Genomic DNA, 21,732 nt, shown 5'->3' on the forward strand with positions numbered 1-21,732 from the left:
AGTTTATCAAGGATGGGGGGGGGGGCTATTATCTCATACAGGAATATACCATATATCATCGCTATATACTAAGACATCTCCCTGACCTCAAAAAAAAGTACATTGATATATAATTTCTTATCTCGTGATGATAGAGTCTTGATAATAGTGATAAGAAAGATAGTATAGATAGAGCTAGTTAGGGTAAACTAAGAGAGTTTACAATATTCGCAAAGTTTGTGAATATTAGAACGATTTTCCCTATATTGTACTGAAGTATTATAATGCTTCCTAGAAGTTCAATATATTTGGGTCTAACTTCAGAATGTATGGATGAATATTAATAAGAACTCAGGTTACAACTTATTATAAAAGTTATAGTCATTAAGACTATATATATATATATATATATATATATATATATATATATATATATATATATATATATATATGTTGGAAAGGATCACAATTTTGCGCGTGATCAAGATATTCCTACGAGTCCACGGGGAAAATGAAACACGAAAAGTTCCCAAGTGCACTTTCGTGTAATAATCACATCATCAGGGGAGACAAGAGAGAAATATAACAGTCAGTTGATATACATCGAAGAGACGAAGCTAGGACGCCATTTGGTAAACAGTGCACTTGGGAAGTTTTCGTGTTTCATTTTCCCCGTCGAGTCATAGGAATATATATATATATATATATATATATATATATATATATATATATATATATATATATATATATATATATTATATATGAACTCCGGAAAAAAGATATATCTTATAAATCTAGGAAGAAATATGAAAGGAGAAAATTTTTGTAAAGAGTTAGGTTTAGCTGGAGAGAGAGAGAGAGAGAGAGAGAGAGAGAGAGAGAGAGAGAGAGAGAGAGAGAGAGAGAGCCAGCTTTGCCTTTGCCAGGTTGTTGTGGCGTTGTGGTGGTGGATGAATATCACTGTTGTGTTGTGTAGTAAGTCGAGAACACTTGTGTTCACCCACCTCAAAAGAACAGTTTAACGCACGTTGAAAAGCTGGCTTAGCCACAAAGCAGCTGGTGTGTTTGGACAGCCTGAATACGAAATGCCATCTTGTAGGAAGGAAGGAAGAGTTGGAGGGTAACTACCATGGAAAAAGAAATTAATATGTCTTTACCTACCTATCCATAGGGACCAGCACGGTAATTATGTAGGCCAGCGAAGAACTGAAACTCGTACAGTTTTCGTGTTTAATTTTCCACATCTGTGTTTAATCTTTCGCCCTCTTAACCTATTTTTTTTGAAAGGAGTTTTTGAAAGGGGTTTACATGAGTTTTTTTTTCATAAAAAACGTAAGTTTTTTTTTTGGGGGGGGGGTTGTGTGTGTGTGTGTGTGTGGATATGGAAGATTTGTGAGTGAGTTGTGCAAAGTGGGGCTGTTGTTCTTGTTGTTGTTGTTATTATTATGCTTACCAGCCGTTTTCTGTTCTCAAAGAATTTTTAAGTAATTTTTTTGTTTCACCCTTAACGAAATGTTGACATGGTTCGCCCGTTTTCTTTTCCATCCTGAATTTTTTTTTTTTCATAACTCGACCGTTTTCTGTACAAAATGTAAAATTTTCAGTTGGCTTTCCCTGACGAAATATTTTACATGACTTGGTTCATTCATTTTCGACATTCATGGAAATTTTCATAGTTAAATTAACTTTAAATTTTTTTTTTTTTTTCATCTGTTCATAGCGAAATATATGTTTTCAGTTTATAACGAAACTATTCCATAGTTTACTGTGAAAATTAAGTCTTGTGTTTCGGATTGTTTCACCGGGGACTTTGGCAAATTTGTTTGAACTGTTGGCCATATACGAAACACTACCTATTGGCCTCTGCGTGTTCCAATTCTTTTTTCAGAATTTATCGTGCTGTTCATTTGTGCTCTGCCTCGCATGGCGGCAACCCCACCCTCAATATTTTTCCTGTATAGGACGAGATGTGTGGCCCCAGGTCGTGACCTAAGCTCTGGTGGGGGAGAGAGAGGGTGTGGGGTCAGGTTTTTGGTATACAGCGAGATGAAATGTGTAGTGTTAGTAAACAAACTGAGGGAGGGGGGGTAGGGTTGGGTTGTTAGGATATATAACTACCCATCCTGTGTTGGTGAAATGATAGGAGACCTGCCAATTGGGTCTGTTTGAACTTTGAACACTGTTAGGGCATTCATGCTGTGACCTGTACTCGCGTTAAAGAGGAAAACAGGTGATTGGAGGTCAGGATGATTTGGCCTAATTACGGTGAAGTGAGGTCAGTGTGGAGGTCCCACCACCTCCCGGGATGGCGAGGTCAAATGTCACACAGGGTTATGATTAACGATGGGGTTAATTAACCCCTGTGGGACGCCAGGGTGTTCGAGGGGGTCATTCTTCTACAGATGGCGCTCTACCACACTGTGGTGCCTCCCTACCACACTGCGGTGCCATTACCACACTGTGGTAGAGCGAGAATACACCACGCGCCGGTGGGAGTTGAAAAAGAAATTGTTTTTGGTATGAGCGACCACCGACTTGTTATCGGGAAGTGGCCACTATTACAATCATTACATCAAACTTCAGAGAATCATACTGGAGGTCACACCCAGGACACCGTATATAACATATATCCCCCAGCTTTTCTCAGACCCAGTCGTATATAATAAGATGACCACCGTGAACAAAGGGTGATTATCCACAAGACATGTATGTAAATAGTGATTGAATCATTACCGGGTAGATAAACTGATGATTAGGAACGATATGGCAATGGAGTTGTGACCAGGGATTGTCAGTCACTGAAGAAAAGTCTGTCACACGCTTGTGACAACATTAATGCTATTTGTGACTATATTCCCCCGTCTGGTATGTACTACAATGCTCCCAAAAGACATTTGATAACTTGAAAAAAAGAGAAAAATCCTTTTTCGTAAAATTTCATTGGTGTCTTCCGTACTCCCATTTTCCATAGAGGACAATTAAGTTTATCTCGTAATTTAGGGGTAATTTTTTTTTATATGTTTCTGTATTTTATCTCGTCTTTTACCTGTCGTTACCCCATTATACGCCTTGTTGCTGTACCTGTGCCCATACAATCACAAAAAAAAACACCATTTCGAAATATATCTGAACAAGTAAAACCATTTTAGAATATTTTTACCCAGAAAACACCACCATGATCCATGGCATTATGATGGGATGGGAGCAGGTAGTAAAGTGGCACACACTCTCCCTCAAGTCGTTTTCTTTTTTTTATGGAAACCTAATCCCATTTTCTATTGTTTTGAGTCTGGTAAGTAGGTCTGGTTTTCTCTCGACGCCGCAGGGGAGACTTGTGGATCCCGTTACATTCAGCGGTGGTGGTGGTGGGGGGACAAGGCTATGCTGGAAGGTTTTAAGGGTCATTGTCTTCTATTTTAAGCAAGAGAATTCTTCTTTGATGGTTAACTTCGTTAGTTTCGCGACTTGGGAGAAGCGTTTCGTTATACTGAAGACTTTAGGGATGGACTGTAATTACCCTTGGGTAGTTGAAGGGGTGAGTGATCAGGTCAGGTCAAAGGTCACACTGCATTAATCAAGGGTCATAGCACCTTGCTGCTCAGGCAGTTAGGCTAGGAGGTTGAAGTGATGGTTTTGCCAACACCTCCACACGTTTTCTTTATCCGTAGGTTTTGAGGAGGTCAGAATGAGGGATCAGTAAAGGATTCTGATAGTAATTAGTAGAACTATGTGGCTTAATTAGTAATCTAAATTAATTACTGTGATAGCAGATGATGATGTTTAGAACTATGCGTTAGTGGTGTGGCTTAATTAGTAATAACAGAAATTAATTAGTTATATATATGATGATTTGGTAATTACGCTCGATAACCATGTTCTCTGTGGTAAGGTGTTGTTATAGTGTCTTGTTAGTATAACCCTGGTTGTGATTGTAGCCTCCCCATGATCTCCCCATGCTGGAGTGACCTCCTGCTAACCTCCCCATGGGGAGGTGACCCCCCGCTGACCTCCCCATGGGGAGATGACATTACCTAACCACAGGACCCCACACCAGTGAGCAACCAACCCTCTGGTCACAGGATAACAGGTAACCCGACCCTCGTTTTCTGTTCCCTTGACCCCCAAGACATAAAGACTTTGACCTCGAGTGACCCCGACGCCTCCCACGGGGACATTTTATGACCAACCATTCTTGACCTGATGACCTGGCTAGCGACTCTCTGAATGACCTTCCAGGCTCGTACATATGGTCAGGTGGTCACTAATGATCATCAGGTAGGGATGTGAGAAGGTCAAGATGACCTTAGGTCAGGTGGGTCGATAACTGAAACTATTCCATAGAGATAAACTTATCTCTTATCTCGTCTTTTCGTAAACCAATTTTTTTTTGTGTAATACAAGTTCCATTCTTGTTTTTACGTGTATATAATGTTATACATCTCGCTTTGAGAGATTTTTATATTTCGGATATATATATATATATATATATATATATATATATATATATATATATATATATATATATATATATATATATATATATAGGGGAGAAAGAATACTTCCCACGTATTCCCTGCGTGTCGTAGAAGGCGACTAAAAGGGAAGGGAGCGGGGGGCTGGAAATCTTTCCCTCTCATTTTTTTTTAATTTTCCAAAAGAAGGAACAGAGAAGGGGGCCAGGTGAGGATATTTCCTCAAAGGCCCAGTCCTCTGTTCTTAACGCTACCTCGCTAATGCGGGAAATGGCGAATAGTACGAAATATATATATATATATATATATATATATATATATATATATATATATATATATATATATATATATATATATATATAGTTTGTATATGTATATGATAGATATAAGAGAGATATAAACTATTTCACTCATGTATGCTGGGGGTTCGAACCTGGGACCATTAGAATGAGAACCAGGGAGTGAACACTGCACATGGGTTTACCATGTACACATGTTAAATTAGTGTATGTTGAATTCATGTGACAGTACATGTTGTAGATTTGAACATTATGTTAGATTTATTACTTACAAAAGTGTGCTAGAACTCTGAACACCATATATAAGTGATTGACGTTACAAGAACTGTGTTAAGTGTTGAGTGAACATTTCTGACATGTTCATCACTTTTTTACCTCATTTCCCACATATTAGCGTCCTCATTACTAGTTCTAATTAGCCAAGTGAGACGTATTTCAGTTGTACCAATGATTTTTTTTTTAATATTGTACTTTTTTATAACATTTTGTAACTATGTAAGTTTGTAATTGTGTATTAGTTTATGTATTGTGTGTGTGTGTGTGTGGTTTTGTATTCTTAATGACCAGGTGATAAATATTTTGGGCAGGTGTGGGAGGGTAACCTGAGCTGATATGTAGTTAACTTTTGATTACATTTTTTGTACTGTACGGGGAGGGAGTTCTACACTCATGGTGCGCCCCCATCTCTTGTTCTGTACGGGGAGGGAGTTCTACACTCGTGGAGCGCCCCATCTCTTGTACTGTATGGGGAGGGAGTTCTACACTCGTGGGGGGGGCCCCATCTCCTGTACTGTACGGGGAGGGAGTTCTACACTCGTGGGGGCCCCCATCTCTTGTACTGTACGGGGAGGGAGTTCTACACTCGTGGGGCCCCATCTCTTGTACTGTATGGGGAGGGAGTTCTACACTCGTGGGGGCCCATCTCTTGTACTGTACGGGGAGGGAGTTCTACATTCGTGGGGCCCCATCTCTTGTACTGTACGGGGAGGGAGTTCTACATTCGTGGGGCCCCATCTCTTGTACTGTACGGGGAGGGAGTTCTACACTCGTGGTGGGGGCCCCATCTCCTGTACTGTACGGGGAGGGAGTTCTACCCTCGTGGGGCCCCATCTCTTGTACTGTACGGGGAGGGAGTTCTACACTCGTGGGGCCCCATCTCTTGTACTGTACGGGGAGGGAGTTCTACACTCGTGGGGGGCCCCATCTCTTGTACTGTACGGGGAGGGAGTTCTACACTCGTGGGGCCCCATCTCTTGTACTGTACGGGGAGGGAGTTCTACACTCGTGGGGGGCCCCATCTCTTGTACTGTACGGGGAGGCAGTTCTACACTCGTGGGGGCCCCCATCTCTTGTACTGTACGGGGAGGCAGTTCTACATTCGTGGAGCGCCCCCATCTCTTGTACTGTATGGGGAGGGAGTTCTACACTCGTGGTGGGGGCCCCATCTCCTGTACTGTACGGGGAGGGAGTTCTACACTCGTGGGGGGCCCCATCTCTTGTACTGTACGGGGAGGGAGTTCTACACTCGTGGGGGGGCCCCATCTCTTGTACTGTACGGGGAGGGAGTTCTACACTCGTGGGGCGCCCCATCTCTTGTACTGTACGGGGAGGGAGTTCTACACTCGTGGGGGGCCCCATCTCTTGTACTGTACGGGGAGGGAGTTCTACACTCGTGGGATGTCCCTATCTCTTGTACAGTACGGGGAGGGAGTTCTACACTCATGAGACCCCATCTCTTGTACTTAATGCATCATACAACTCATTTATCATCTTTATACATTCTGTATTTACCTGCATCATACAACTCATTTATCATCTATATACATTTTGTATTTACGTGCATCATACAACTCATCACATATATACATTCTGTATTTACTGCATCGTACAACTCATCATCTATATACATTCTGTATTTACCTGCATCATACAACTCATCTCTCATCTTTATACATTCTGTATTTACCTGCATCATACAACTCATCATCTATATACATTCTGTATTTACTGCATCGTACAACTCATCATCTATATACATTCTGTATTTACCTGCATCATACAACTCATATTTATACATTCTGTATTTACCTGCATCATACAACTCATCATCTTTATACATTCTGTATTTACCTGCATCATACAACTCATCATCTTTATACATTCTGTATTTACCTGCATCATACAACTCATCTATATATATTCTGTATTTACGTGCATCATACAACTCATATACATTCTATATATATTCTATATACATTCTGTATTTACCTGCATCATACAAGTCATTCTCATCTATATACATTCTGTATTTACCTGCATTATACAACTCATATACATTCTATATACATTCTATATACATTCTATATACATTCTGTATTTTACCACATTCCTCCCATATGTATTCCTACTGTTCGTCTTGGATGTAGGTGTCGACCTAACGTGTGTGTGTGTCTGTCTCTCCTCGTACAGGGCGAGCCAGCTGGCCTCTCCGTCCACATCGGCCTCCCCCGCCAGGCATGAGGAGAGGGAACGACGAAGGAGGCGAAGAAGGAACTCGGGAGACCGTGAGCGCGACGCCTCCGGGAGAAGGGAAGGACGCGCCAAAGGAGGTGGAGGAGGGCGCGTCCTTCCGACAGATTACCGTGGCGCCCTATCCAGGTTCTCTCCACCGGTCCCACACGCCCTCCTGAAGAAGATAGGAACCAAGGACGTCCAGGGCTTGGGCAAGGTAAGGCCTCTCTCTCTCTCTCTCTCTCTCTCTCTCTCTCTCTCTCTCTCTCTCTCTCTCTCTCTCTCTCTCTCTCTCGGTGCGTGAAGAAGAGCAAGCAAGAAGGGCCTCCGGAGGCTTGTAATGATGTGTATACACAAACATAAACTAACAAACAACACAACATTAGCTACAACAAACAAACAAACAAACCCACAACATCAGCAACAACAAACAAACAAACAAACCCACAACATCAGCAACAACAAACAAACAAACAAACAAACCCACAACATCAGCAACAACAAACAAACAAACAAACCCACAACATCAGCAACAACAAACAAACAAACAAACCCACAACATCAACAACAACAGAAACTGTGATGGCGATGCGCTTGGTAAATTACAACCCCCACAACCCCCCCCCCCCCCTTCCACCCCCCCACCCCCCCCCCACCGTCATCCTGTGGACCGTGGCACCAGTCGAGGTCAGGCGTCCTGGCTACGCACACGATAAGAGGGGTCATGTGACCCAGCCCAGGTCACCGGTTGTTATAGCGTGACGTGTGAGCGTTTCACACTCCCCCCCCCTGCCCTCCACCCCCCTGTGGTCTTCATCGCCACCAGTGAGGTGGTTGGCCTTGTCCAGACGATGACCTGGCCTTCCAGGTCAGGTCAGGTCAAAGGTCACGGCCTCGTGCCCCAAGGGGGTCAAACGGTCGTGTTCAAAGAAGGTAAACTGCTCGTTTAACTCTGTGTAAAGCAGGTGCGTTCACCTCTTTTGATTAAGATAAACGATTCGTTAAACGCTGTGTGAAACGAGTGCATGACCCCCTCCCCCCATCTCGTGTGATTAGAGGGTAAAGGTAGTGGACGCTTGATGTAACAAGCAGGCTGGTTCGTGGCTTAAACGAGCGTACACCGTACATCTGTACAGTGCACAAGTACATAGTTTTTCCCATCCCGTATAGAACCAGTCTCTTAATTGCTTTGTTTCCCACGCAAACCACCCTGTTAGACAACAGCGCTTGTTCTGGGGAGGGGGTCAGACACTGGCTTTGCCCTGGTATGCTCCACATAGTGGGCACCCACACACGCCCTTCTCCCAGCAGACCTCGGGGTATAACTACCCCTTTAGAGACGATGACCTTGCGGTGGTTTGGTTAATACGTGTACTGGACGTGTGATGCTGTTGAACACTGGCCTCTTACATGTCCGGATGTACGATCCTGTTTTTAGATTCGTTATTAATGCATAAATAAATGGAGTGTCGGAATTTTGGGGGAGATGAAGTGTGTGTGTGTGTGTATATATATATAAGTTGAGACTTAGGGAACAGGGAACACGTTTTCTGTATTCTCTCGCCGAAGGCTACAACCGAACCTGGATATAATACGACACAGCGGCACCCGGATCGTAGAAGTTCACCCCTCCCCTCTCTTCTCTCGTCTCCCCTTCAGGGGAGATAGTGGGGTGTATGGAACAACTCCCCACCCCACCCCCACACCATATACACCCCTCCTCCTCCTCCTTCCTCTCCTCCTCTTCCTTCCTCTCCCCCTCCTCCTCCTCTTCCTTCCTCTCCTCCTCTTCCTTCCTCTCCCCCTCCTCCTCCTCTTCCTTCCTCTCCTCCTCTTCCTTCCTCTCCCCCTCCTCCTCCTCTTCCTTCCTCTCCTCCTCTCCTTCCTCCTCCTCCTCTTCTTCCTTCCTCTCCCCTCCTCCTCCCTCGCCTGGCTGCCCAGGGTCACAGTTCACGGGGTCATGCCAACAGATGACCTCCTCCAGCCACAGAGCCGCTGACCAGGCGCTACCTTTGTGCCAATTGAGGTCGCCTCACTCTTCATGGGATTAAACCCCCCCTCCCCACCCCACCCCCGCGGGCCGGGGGAGACTGGTGCCATGGGAGAGGGGAGGGCAGAGCCATGGGAGAGGGGAGAGTGCCGTGGGAGAGTAGGCATCCTACCGGTTGCGGGGAGGGAGAGTGAGGTTGTATTCGAGTGTGTCTGTGTGATCTTTACTGGGCATTCTTTCCCACTGTAGTTCTCTCTCTCTCTCTCTCTCTCTCTCTCTCTCTCTCTCTCTCTCTGACCCCTGACCTCTCCCTACACGTCGAAGCTTTGGAACTCTCAACACACCCTCCTTCCCTCATGTATTTCCCACTAACTCTAACCTGATATGTAAATGAGACATTTTTATTTTAACTTCCTCCTAAACACTTCGTAAATACAACTTTTCTCTCGTCTCTTCGTTTTTCCTTTTTCGTATTTCTCTCTCTCTCTTATGGCCACTTAAGGGCCCGTCATGTAGACCTTCCGTCCGTACCTGGAGCCTCCAACATTATATAGAAAAAAATAGATTAATTTACTATTTTGTGGAGTAGGTCATTAGCACCATGGGTCAGGTGACATAATGAAGGTATGTTAATATTTGGCTGTTTGACTGGAAAATAGTCTCCCCTGGTTCCGTGAACTTCTTTAGTATTTACTGTTATATTTATATATAGATTGATAGATAAATAGATAGATAATACAGCTACAAAGAGAAATAGATCACAGGTTTCTAACGAGGTTGTTTGTGATAGTAGGAGAGAACAGATAGTTATGAAGTTTTGTAATTGGAATTCAAAGACGTACATATAATTTTGTTTTTGGGTAGAAACTTCTATGTACACTTAACGTGTATAGATAAGTAGGTGCAGATAATGTCATTCGTGGATTAGAAGCTAAATATTTATGATGTATGCTTAAACGTATATCGATATGTTCCTTCTTTCTATGTTCCTGCTTTCCACTACTCTTAATTGGTAAAATCGTTCCATATGTTAACAATCCTGTTGAAGGAAAGGGACTTCTTGGCTTCATTCAAGGGGGAAATTGTTGTTTGGCCCATAAGGCTCATATTCCCATGTCCTTCCCATAAATACGAGAATTGTATTTTTTTTTCTTTTTACCTGCTACTTTTATTATTACACCCAAATCTTCTTTTTCTTCTAATTGATCATGTGCAGCTCAAGAGAATTCGTGTTGTGGATTTGTCTTTCATTCTTTTTTACAACTGGTATGTATAACTTTGTTATCCCTGGGGATAGGGGAGAAAGAATACCTCCCACGTGTTCCCTGCGTGTTGTAGAAGGCGACTAAAAGGGAAGGGAGCTGAGGGGGGCTGGAAATCCTCCCCTCTATATTTTTTTTTAATTTTCCAAAAGAAGGAACAGAGAAGGGGGCCAGGTAAGGATATTCCCTCAATGGCCCAGTCCTCTGTTCTTAACGCTACCTCGCTAACGCGGGAAATGGCAAATAGTTTGATGTATAACTTTTTGTTTGTTATTATTAATACACTTATTATTGTTTTATTGAACACCAGTCAGTCCATTGCATTATTTTGTTTGAAGGCTCAGAGGTTCAGTTTGTTGATGTATTTCCCAGTTGGTCTGGCCTGGTCTGGTATGGTCTAAATTGGTCTGGTCTAGGGTAATATGGTCTGGTCTGGCCTGGTGTGGTTTGGTCTGGTGTGGTCTTGTCTGGCCTAGTGTGGTGTGGTTTGGTCTGGTCTAGACTGGTCTGGTGTAATATGGTCTGGTCTGGCCTGGTGTGGTCTGGTCTGGTGTAATATGGTCTGGTCTGGCCTGGTGTGGTCTGGTTTGGTCTACTTTGGTCTGGTGTGATGTGGTCTAGTGTGGTCTAATGTGGTGTATTATGGTGTATTCTGGTCTAAGTCTGGTCTGGTGTAATATGGTCTGGTCTGGTCTACTTTGGTCTGATGTGATGTGGTCTAGTGTGGTCTAATGTGGTGTATTATGGTGAATTCTGGTCTAAGTCTGGTCTGGTGTAATATGGTCTGGTCTACTTTGGTCTGGTGTGATATGGTCTGGTCTACTTTGGTCTGGTGTGATATGGTCTGGTCTACTTTGGTCTGGTGTGATATGGTCTGGTCTACTTTGGTCTGGTGTGATATGGTCTGGTCTACTTTGGTCTGGTGTGATATGGTCTGGTCTACTTTGGTCTGGTGTGATATGGTCTGGTCTACTTTGGTCTGGTGTGATATGGTCTGGTCTACTTTGGTCTGGTGTGATATGGTCTAGTGTGGTCTGGTCGCGACGCACGACCAGCTAAAGCATTCTCGACGATCAACACTAACGTAAGGGTTTGATATTTGTGGCCAGAGGTGTAGCGTTTGACCTAGCCTTTCAAACCCCCCACCCTTAAATGCCTCGTTAATATCAGGGCGTGGTAATTATCTGGTCGTTATCTGGTGGCGGCGTGGGGAGGGTTAAAGGGAGGGAGAGGGGGCTTCGAACCCACGCCTCCCCATCTAGTATGTCCTCCATAGTCCTCCCCTTCCCCTCCTCCCCCCCTCTCCTTCGCCCATAAGTTGGATTGGGGGGGGGGGGGGGGGCAGGTCAGGTTGTTGGGTGGTTCATAACTTTCCTCCAGTGAGTTGAAGAGGTTGGGGGGGGGAGGGTAGGTCACGGGGGTCAGAGGTGGTTCATAAAACACACACACACACACACACACACACACACACACACAAATTAAACTAGTCCTCTAAATGTTTGTCACCATATATATATATATATATATATATATATATATATATATATATATATATATATAATAAGAGGTCCAATGGAGGGCATCAAAGTTAGTAACAAAGTTAAGAGAGTGAGAAGTTACACTGAGAGGGTAAAGGAATTGAATTTGTTCCCCTTGGAAGAGAGAGGAGTTAGGTGTGACCTGATCAACATTTTTTTGTAACCAAATTGACCCCATAGACAGTGAACAGTTCTTCGAGGCATGGGATAGAACAGCCAGAGAACATAACATGAAATTGAACAAGAAACTTTTTAGGAAAAATATAAATAAATAGTTTAATTGTATATGAGTAGCAAGACATGGTTAATACAGGTTTTCATGTATAGATTTATGAATTTGGAAGTTAGATGTTCGAGATGGGGCCCCATGAGTGTAGAACTCCCTCCCCGTACAGTGCAAGAGATGGGGCACGCCCACGAGTGTAGAACTCCCTCCCCGTACAGTACAAGAGATGGGGCACCCCCACGAGTGTAGAACTCCCTCCCCGTACAGTACAAGAGATGGGCACCCTCCACGAGTGTAGAACTCCCTCCCCGTACAGTACAAGAGATGGGGCCCCCCCACGAGTGTAGAACTCCCTCCCCGTACAGTACAAGAGATGGGGCCCCCCAAGAGTGTAGAACTCCCTCCCCGTACAGTACAAGAGATGGGCACCCTCCACGAGTGTAGAACTCCCTCCCCGTACAGTACGAGATGGGGCACCCTCCACGAGTGTAGAACTCCCTCCCCGTACAGGACAAGAGATGGGGCCCCCACGGCCCCCCACGAGTGTAGAACTCCCTCCCCGTACAGTACAAGAGATCCCCCCCCCCCCCCACGCGTGTAGAACTCCCTCCCCGTACGGTACAGATAAACTCACATATGATATATGTTGTGTGAAGTTTGTCATTTCGAGAGAAACGCTACTATGTTTGTAGATCCCAAGCTTGCTGGGTCTCGGGGTCGCCAGATGAACGATAACCCACGTATCCCATCAGAAGGCCATCAGTCACTACACACACAACGGTATTACCATAGAATTTATCTCTGGCAGAGCTTACTGGGGAAATAATATTTCCAGCAACCACGTAGATGCCGGAGGAGTTACGCAGCATGACTAAAGAAATACGGGCTCTAAAATTGAATGCCCCCCCCTCGCAAAACTAGGAGAAATATTGGAGAAAATATATTGCAGAGAAAGATGGAATTCAGCAGCAGCAGCAGGTGTCGGAGCGCAACACGCTCGGAAAAGCCGACCTGGCAACCTAGGCAGCGTCTGGCAGCGCGGCTCGCGGCCCAAACTGTCGTATTTGTTCTCAAACCATAATTTAAAATTGGCTTTGTATTTCCACGTTCATAGAAAATGTGTGGTGTGTGTGTAGGGCGGTTTACGTTAGAAAACAGTGGTTCGAATGATGGACAGTGCGTGAACTGGCAGATTTTCTTCTGGTTTTCCATGAAATATTCACAAAAAGAAAAAAACTCCAGTGGATATATTAGAAAAATGTTTTCCAGGAAATAAAGATGTAAACCATTAGTACAGGTTATGTTATTTGTTCACATATGATCTTGAATTTGTGAACATATAGTTCTTAAAGTCCATCTATATCAGCAACGAAATGTTTAATCCTTTTATACAATAAATTTTTCGATTAAGCTTAAATTCCAACATTAAAGTTTTTTCGCCTCTGAAATAGTGGTTTGCTATAAATTAACTAAATATCCAATTAACCATTAGACTACTTAGCTTGTTAATTTATAATGCTTTATGTAACGAATCAAAAGACTTGTTAGTAACTGGTGGTGGATTGTTAGCCTGGTAATTACCCACAAACCAGCTTAATGACCCGACCATCTTTAAGAAAAAATCCACAAGAGAATTGTTTATTGTTTATTTGACGTGAACAATGTTCTTCCGAACCCAGTTGTTGTTTAGGCAATGGTTCTATGGTACTCAAGGCTCCTGTAGATGTTGTAGCGTTGGACAGATACACCAGTTAGGCTGCATGCGTCACGCGCATGCGTCACGCGCATGCGCCAGACAGACAGACAGAGCACACGATGACGTCATGAACCTTCATTAGGGAATGTAATTGGCTGGCAACCCCGGGCTTCACACCTGCCTCCCGCCAGCCCACCGTGTCATTACGGTCGGCTTCTGAAAATTGTGGTTCCTTCTCCTCCTCCTCCTGCTCCTCCTCCTCCTCCTATTACTCCTCCTCTTCCTGCTCCTCCTATTACTCCTCCTCTTCCTGCTCCTCCTATTACTCCTCCTCTTCTGTCTCCTCCTCTTCCTACTCCTCCTATTACTCCTCCTCTTCTGTCTCCTCCTCTTCCTACTCCTCCTATTACTCCTCCTCTTGTCTCCTCCTCTTCCTGCTCCTCCTATTACTCCTCCTCTTCTGTCTCCTCCTCTTCCTGCTCCTCCTATTACTCCTCCTCTTCTGTCTCCTCCTCTTCCTGCTCCTCCTATTACTCCTCCTCTTCTGTCTCCTCCTCTTCCTGCTCCTCCTATTACTCCTCCTCTTCTGTCTCCTCCTCTTCCTGCTCCTCCTATTACTCCTCCTCTTCTGTCTCCTCCTCTTCCTGCTCCTCCTATTACTCCTCCTCTTCTGTCTCCTCCTCCTCCTGCTCTTCTTCCTCCGCCTCTTCCTGCTCCTCTTCTTGCTCCTCCTGCTCCTGCTCCTCCTATTACTCCTCCTCTTCCTGCTCCTCCTCCTCCTGCTCCTCCTCCTCCTCCTCCTCCTCTCTTCCTCCTCCTCCTCCTCCTCCTCCTCCTCCTCCTCCTCCTCCTCCTATCCCTCCTCCTCCACGATCAAACCCGGACTCCTCCTCCAACCCATCCCCACTCCCGAGTGTTAGCAGTTTGGAGTAGTTACTCCACCACCACTCCACGCCCCTCAGGCTTCGAGCATTACCTCGAGACGTGATCACAGCCTCTGAGACGCTACTGTAGAAGGGCTTATTATATATCCCTCCTCCTCCTGCTCCTCCTCCAGGAGGTAGCGAGGTAAGGACTGACGCCCCTATGACGCCCATTTAGATTCGGCCAGCGTGGCTTTTGATCAATATATCGGATCCGATTTTTTTTTTTATTTAACGCCCTCAGGCTGTTGTTGTTGTTGTTGTTGTTGTTGTTGCAGGTGACAAACACAGGTGCTCGGAGGGGGGTGGTGTGGAGAGGGGGTGGTGGGGGGATGTTAGGAGGGAATTGTCCTTTATATCCCAAGACATTTTAGTGGTCTGTGTGATCAACACACACACACATATTGGAGTTAGGGAGTGATGTAGGGAGAGGGAGGGAGGCTTTAGGGAGGGAAGAGGGAGGCTTGAGGGAGAGGGAGGGAGGGAGGCTTTAGGGAGGGAAGAGGGAGGCTTGAGGGAGAGGGAGGGAAGAGGGAGAGGGAGGAGGGAAGAGGGAGGGAAGCAATGATCTTTTGAGCATAGCTGGGGAAATGAATTATTGCCCCGTGTAGGGGGGGGGGAGGACACGCATTCTCCTTTGCGTTTAATCGTACAAGGTTCTGAATTACGACGAAGGGGGGGGGAGGTGGGGGGGGGTCGTAGTCCAGTCACAGTTAAATGGGACGCGTCGAATAGTATGTGATGATGGGTGTGTGTGTGTATGTCTGGCTATGCCGTGTGTGTGTATCACTAGTTCATTGACTCAGACATTAACTGTACGATCCTGGAGCGCGACGGTACGACTCTGGAACACGACGGTACGACCCTGGAGCGCGACGGTACGACGTTTGAACACGACGGTACGACCCTGGAGCGCAGCGGTGTGACTTTTGAACACCACGGTACGACTCTGGAATACGACGGTACGACGTTTGAACACCACGGTACGACTCTGGAATACGACGGTACGACGTTTGAACACCACGGTACTACTCTGGAATACGACGGTACGACGTTTGAACACGACGGTACGACCCTGGAGCGCCACGGTACGACGTTGAACATGACGGTACGACTCTGGAACACGACGGTACGACCCTGGAGCGCGACGGTACGACGTTTGAACACGACGGTACGACGTTTGAACACGACGGTACGACTATGGAACACGATGGTACGACGTTTGAACACGACGGTACGACTATGGAACACGACGGTACGACCCTGGAGCGCAACGGTGCGACGTTTGAACACGACGGTACGACTTTGGAACACGACGGTACGACGTTTGAACACGACCTTACGGTACGACCCCATCAATAGTAAGGCCTGAGTTTAACCCGGTCATTAACGTACTGGTTAATGACCAGGCCATGATAATGATCGTTCCTCCGTCATGATCGCTGGTCACAAACATACAACCTTGACGGATACGACTCCACAACCACCAGAGACACCTAACGTTCTTGTAGGTGAGGGAAAAAAAAATGGATTGTGTTTCATTTCCAGCCGGATATTTTAGATTTTCTTTGATGGTTATCGGAAACACAAGGTCACAGGGGTGTGACCTGATGTGTAATAAGAAGTTAGCGAGAGTTGAGCAGGCGACAGAATAATGCTGGGATTATTCTGATGGAATTTCCCACATTAATCTCTCTGAGGGTTTTTTTTTTTGACCATTTTATTTTCTTGAGCCAAGAACGTAGGGCGGGTTGACACCAAGGTGAACTGCCTGGGTTGTGGTTGTTTGTGGGTTGAGTGCTGGGTTGTAGTTTGTGGGTTGAGTGCTGGGTTGTGGATGTTTGTGGGTTGAGTGCTGGGTTGTGGTTGTTTGTGGGTTGAGTGCTGGGTTGTGGTTGTTTGTGGGTTGAGTGCTGGGTTGTGGCTGTTTGTGGGTTGAGTGCTGGGTTGTGGTTGTTTATCCTGGCGATGCTATGTAAGAAATCGGTTATTATATGTGATTAACTATTTGAACTAACTACTTCATTAGCGAATTCGGGACTATAATGATCATTGCTGGCTGATGTGAGTTCTGTGTGTGTGTGTGTGTGTGTGGTGTGTGTGTGTGTGTGTGTGTGTGTATGCTCCTGTCACAAAGGCTTATACCCGTTTTCACTCGCCTCGCTGCTGCTTCCTGTAGTTTATGGAGTGGTAGACCAGCCACACGAGGATAGACCGTTAGGATCACCTTCCTTTCTTCGAGCGGCGAAGTGTTCAATTCCCCCTTTCCTTGTTTACGTCTATTCCTTGTACAACCATTCTACCTCATGAGGGTCATGTCATGCTTGTTTTTTGTTTGTTTCGGAAAGTAGACAGTGGAGGAACCATGATGAGTATCCTGGGCTGGAGTCCTGCAGGACCTGTGTGTTGGGGACGTGGTGGCGTGGAAGGTGAGGGAGGAAGGAGGGAGAGGGAGTTAGGTGGCTGGCCCAGGTCATTACATGGGGAGCTGTTAGGGTGTGTGAAGGTCACTGGTGGTTTACGCCAGCTCTGTTGGTACTCTCAGGTTCCGTTGGCTCTGTTGGTACTCCGGTACTGTTGGAAATGTTGGTACTCCTGCTCTGTTGGATATGTTGGTACTCCTGCTTTGTTGGATATGTTGGTACTCCGGCTCTGTTATTACTGTTGGCTCTGTTGGTACTGTTGGATATGGTACTCCTGCTCTGTTGGATATGTTGGTCCTCTGGATCTGTTGGTACTCGGGCTCTGGTAGTACTGTTGGATCCGTTGGTATATCTGTTTCTGTTGGAACGGTCCAGTTCACAAGTCGTGGTCTGGTGAGGTTTGGTACGAACACACAGAGACACACACAGAGGAACGTGGTTGATGAACAGACCATTCTAGTCTGTAGATCCTACCCGTATCTACTTAATGGTCCACCGGGTTAGTGTCTGTAGACCATCTACCACCAGGCCATCTACCCGTGGCCTACTAGTGTGTGTGTGTAACTCTTCCCCATATCTACCTCCAGTCTACCGGGCCAAAATCACCATAATGTTTCTTTCAAATGTCGGGCGGTCCTTTAAACTGGCGAGGGAGGGAGGGAGGTCGTGTGTGTGTGTGTGTGTGTGTTAGGTCGTAGTGATGAGAGAGAGTCCAGGGGTTTGGAGGAGGAGGAGGAGGAGGGAGGGAGGGAGGTCGTGTGTGTGTGTGTGTGTGTGTGTGTGTGTGTGTGTGTTAGGTCGTAGTGATGAGAGAGAGTCCAGGGGTTGGGAGGAGGAGGAGGAGGGAGGGAGGGAGGTCGTGTGTGTGTGTGTGTGTTAGGTCGTAGTGATGAGAGAGAGTCCAGGGGTTGGGAGGAGGAGGAGGGAGGGAGGGAGGTCGTGTGCGTGTGTCTGTTAGGTCGTAGTGATGAGAGAGAGTCCAGGGGTTGGGAGGAGGAGGGAGGGAGGGAGGGAGGTCATGTGTGTGTGTCTGTCAGGTCGTAGTGATGAGAGAGAGTCCAGGGGTTGGGAGGAGGAGGAGGAGGAGGCTGGTGCTGTGACGAGGGAGGGAGGGAGGGAGGGAAAAGGATGGGACATAGACAGGCCATGTCGTGAGAGAGGGTTGGTGGAAGCGTGGCACAGAGGAGGAGCAGGGTTTGGGGTTGAAGGGAGGCATAGAAAGGGTGGTGGAACAGAAGGGGGTGGTAGAACTGTGATGAAAGAGGGACGTGGAAGACAATAAAGGACGAGAGAGATAATGGGAAAGGGAAGAGGTGGAAATGGGTGGTTTGGGGGGAAAGTGATGGAAGAGGGTTGCCCATTCTTTCCTGACACCACGGAACAAAAAAAAACTGAAGGTGACGCTGCGCAACGGTACGACCCTTGACCAGTGAGTCGGTACACACGACCCTTGACCACTGAGACGGTACACACGACCCTTGAGCACTGAGACGGTACACACGACCCTTGACCACTGAGACGGTACACACGACCCTTGAGCCACTGAGACGGTACACACGAGCCTTGACCACTGAGACGGTACACACGACCCTTGACCACTGAGACGGTACACACGAGCCTTGACCACTGAGACGGTACACACGACCCTTGGGCACTGAGACGGTACACACGACCCTTGACCACTGAGACGGTACACACGACCCTTGAGCACTGAGACGGTACACACGACCCTTGACCACTGAGACGGTACACACGAGCCTTGACCACTGAGACGGTACACACGACCCTTGAGCACTGAGACGGTACACACGACCCTTGACCACTGAGACGGTACACGACCCTTGACCACAGACGGTACACGACCCTTGACCACTGAGACGTTACACGACCCTTGACCACTGAGACGGTACACACGAGCCTTGAGCACTGAGACGGTACACACGAGCCTTGAGCACTGAGACGGTACACACGACCCTTGACCACAGAGACGTAACGGCTCAATAAGTACGCTAGCATGACCTTTAACCTTGACCTTTTAATCCGACCTTTTTACAGGCTTGGCCTCCGTATACCCAAGTATCGCACCGTCTTGCTCAAGGTCCACCTTCCTCAAGGGCCAGGTCTACTGACAGGTACCACTTGTGACAGACGAGTGGGACGAGGGTTAGTAGTAATGGTGCATCTGGGATAAATAGGGGATAGTGGGACGGGGATGGGATAGTAGGGTTGAGTGTTGGATGGGATAGTAAGAGTTGAGTGTAGGAGTCTGCCTTGTCAACAAGTCCCCGTTGTGGATAGGGTAGGAAAACTAGGTCGGGGAGGGAGGGAGGGAAGCAGGTGCTGTGGTTTGCATTAATGATAAGTTGTTTAGATGTCCCCCCCCCCCCCCGGAGTTCAGGAGGAGGTGATGGTACGTCGCTCGTCTTGGGGAGGGAGGAGGGGGAGGAATGGATGTCTGAGGTATTGGATGATGGTGTCCATGTGGTGTTTCCCTCCCTCCCTCCCCAGGCTTGATGGACCATTGAGTGGTGTTGAGGTGGTAGGGGGATGGGGAGGAGGGGAAAGGATAGATACTGTATTATGGATGATGGGCTGGAGAGAGAGAGAGAGAGAGAGAGAGAGAGAGAGTAGTTCAGAGGGTCGAGTCGATCACCCAGAAGCGATTCGGGCTAATTGACGCGCCAACTGCTCGTGCTGGAGGGATCAAGGATGAGCTAGTGGCATGGTAGTGGACCATAGTGTGTTACAAGTGGGACTGATAGTCACCCAGGGGAGGATAGTACGTGTGGGGGTCGTCCAGGGGAGGATAGTGCGTGTGGGGGTCGTCCAGGGTAGGATAGTGCGTGTGGGGGTCGTCCAGGGTAGGATAGTGCGTGTGGGGGTCGTCCAGGGGAGGATAGTCAGCCAACAAGTGATGGATATGATGATCTATGAGGGAATTATGTGCTGGAGACAGTATTGTGTGAGCCTAGGAGACCCCACGTTAGCGTACCAGTAGGAGATGGTAGAGAGAGAGGGAGTGTGAGGTGGGGTGAGGTGTGGGTAGAGGAGGAGGAGGGAAGGGGAGGAACAGCGTTGCTGGTGAGGGAGGAGTATAGTGGACCCGAGATTGTGCTAATGGAAGATAATGGATCAAGTTGATGTAAGATGATGATGATAGGTGGGCGATGTAAGAGGTGGAGGGAAGGGAGGGAGGGAGGGAGGGGAATGATACAATGACAAGGGATGTGAGGGGTGACATTTGACGAAGGTGTGGGGGAGGGGTTGGTGTTGGGTTTAGGCAGGGACACGTAGCAGGAGCAGCTGGGTAATAGTGGTACTGGATACTTCACAGATGACGGAAGAGAGAGTGAGGGAGGGAGGGAGGGACATGACACAGGTGGTATAAAATATTAACCCAGCAGAGTTGGGGGTTAAGAGGAGGAGACCCTTGTGTTGGCAATGGAAGTCATGCAGTGACGAGAGACAGGAGCGGCGGTGGGGTGCAGTGTGAAGTTCAGGAGGGGAGAGGGGGAAAAAAAGGCTTTAATACAATAGTATGAGAGAGAGAGGGGGAGGAGGAAGAGGAGGCAAGGAGAGCGAGAGCCCAGATGGGCGTCCATTGTTGGGTCGGGTCTCGGGGAATTGTAGTTGAACATGAAGTGAAACCCAGAGAGGAGGAGGAGAAGGAGAACAACTGGTGGCTCCTCCACCGCTGAGGGAATTAGCTTCTCTATTTTTTCCCCCCCCTTCCTTCCTTCCTCCTCTCCCACTGCACCGTCGCTGGTGTAGGGTAGGAATTGCATCTCTGATAACACACAGCTGTGATCTGGTTACCTGGAGGCACAGACGAATGTAGCACAGAGAACGCCACTCCTCCGGGTAACAAGTTCGGTTTAATTGAATCGCCTTTCTCTTCTAGTGACTGTGTGTGTGTGGGGGGGAGGCAGGGTGGTATGGAAATGGACGTATGTACGTAGGGAGGGAGTACTGTACTGGGAAGTGTACAGTGCATTTTGGTAAGTGGCGTTCGACGAGGGAGAGGACGAAGGGAGAGAGGGAGAGGCTCTGATAAAGGTAGGATGAAAGAGATAAGGAGAGGTAGGGGAGTGGCTCACAAGGACAGTTGTGTGTGGCAACTGTGATAAGGAGGGGGAAGAAAGGAAGGCAAGGGGCGCGACGGTGCTGATGTACACCTGATAACGGGAGATAAGACTTGTTACTCTTACCCACCAGCAGGTCGTTACGACCTCACGACGACGACCCCCCACCCCCCAACAGCAGGTCGTTATGGACTCGTGGTGACGACCCCCACAGGCAGCAGGTCGTTACGACCTCACGACGACCCCTCCCCCACAAGCAGGTCGTTATGGACTCTTGGCGACGACCCCCCCCCCAGCAGCAGGGTCTAAGTGATCCACTCCTGCCGGGGTT

At 47.1% G+C, this 21,732-nt stretch overlaps 1 protein-coding gene across 1 annotated transcript in view; it reads left to right on the top strand.

Moving 5' to 3' along the window:
- LOC139745763 (uncharacterized) overlaps positions 1-21,732 on the top strand; it is a 962,044-nt gene that overhangs the window by 902,108 nt on the left and 38,204 nt on the right. The window contains 1 exon segment of the mRNA XM_071656293.1: positions 7,220-7,478. Coding sequence (XP_071512394.1) covers positions 7,220-7,478 — 259 coding nt within the window.

Source organism: Panulirus ornatus, chromosome 62 (genome assembly GCF_036320965.1).
Source record: "Panulirus ornatus isolate Po-2019 chromosome 62, ASM3632096v1, whole genome shotgun sequence".
In the NCBI taxonomy this organism is placed as follows: Eukaryota; Metazoa; Arthropoda; class Malacostraca; order Decapoda; family Palinuridae; genus Panulirus; species Panulirus ornatus.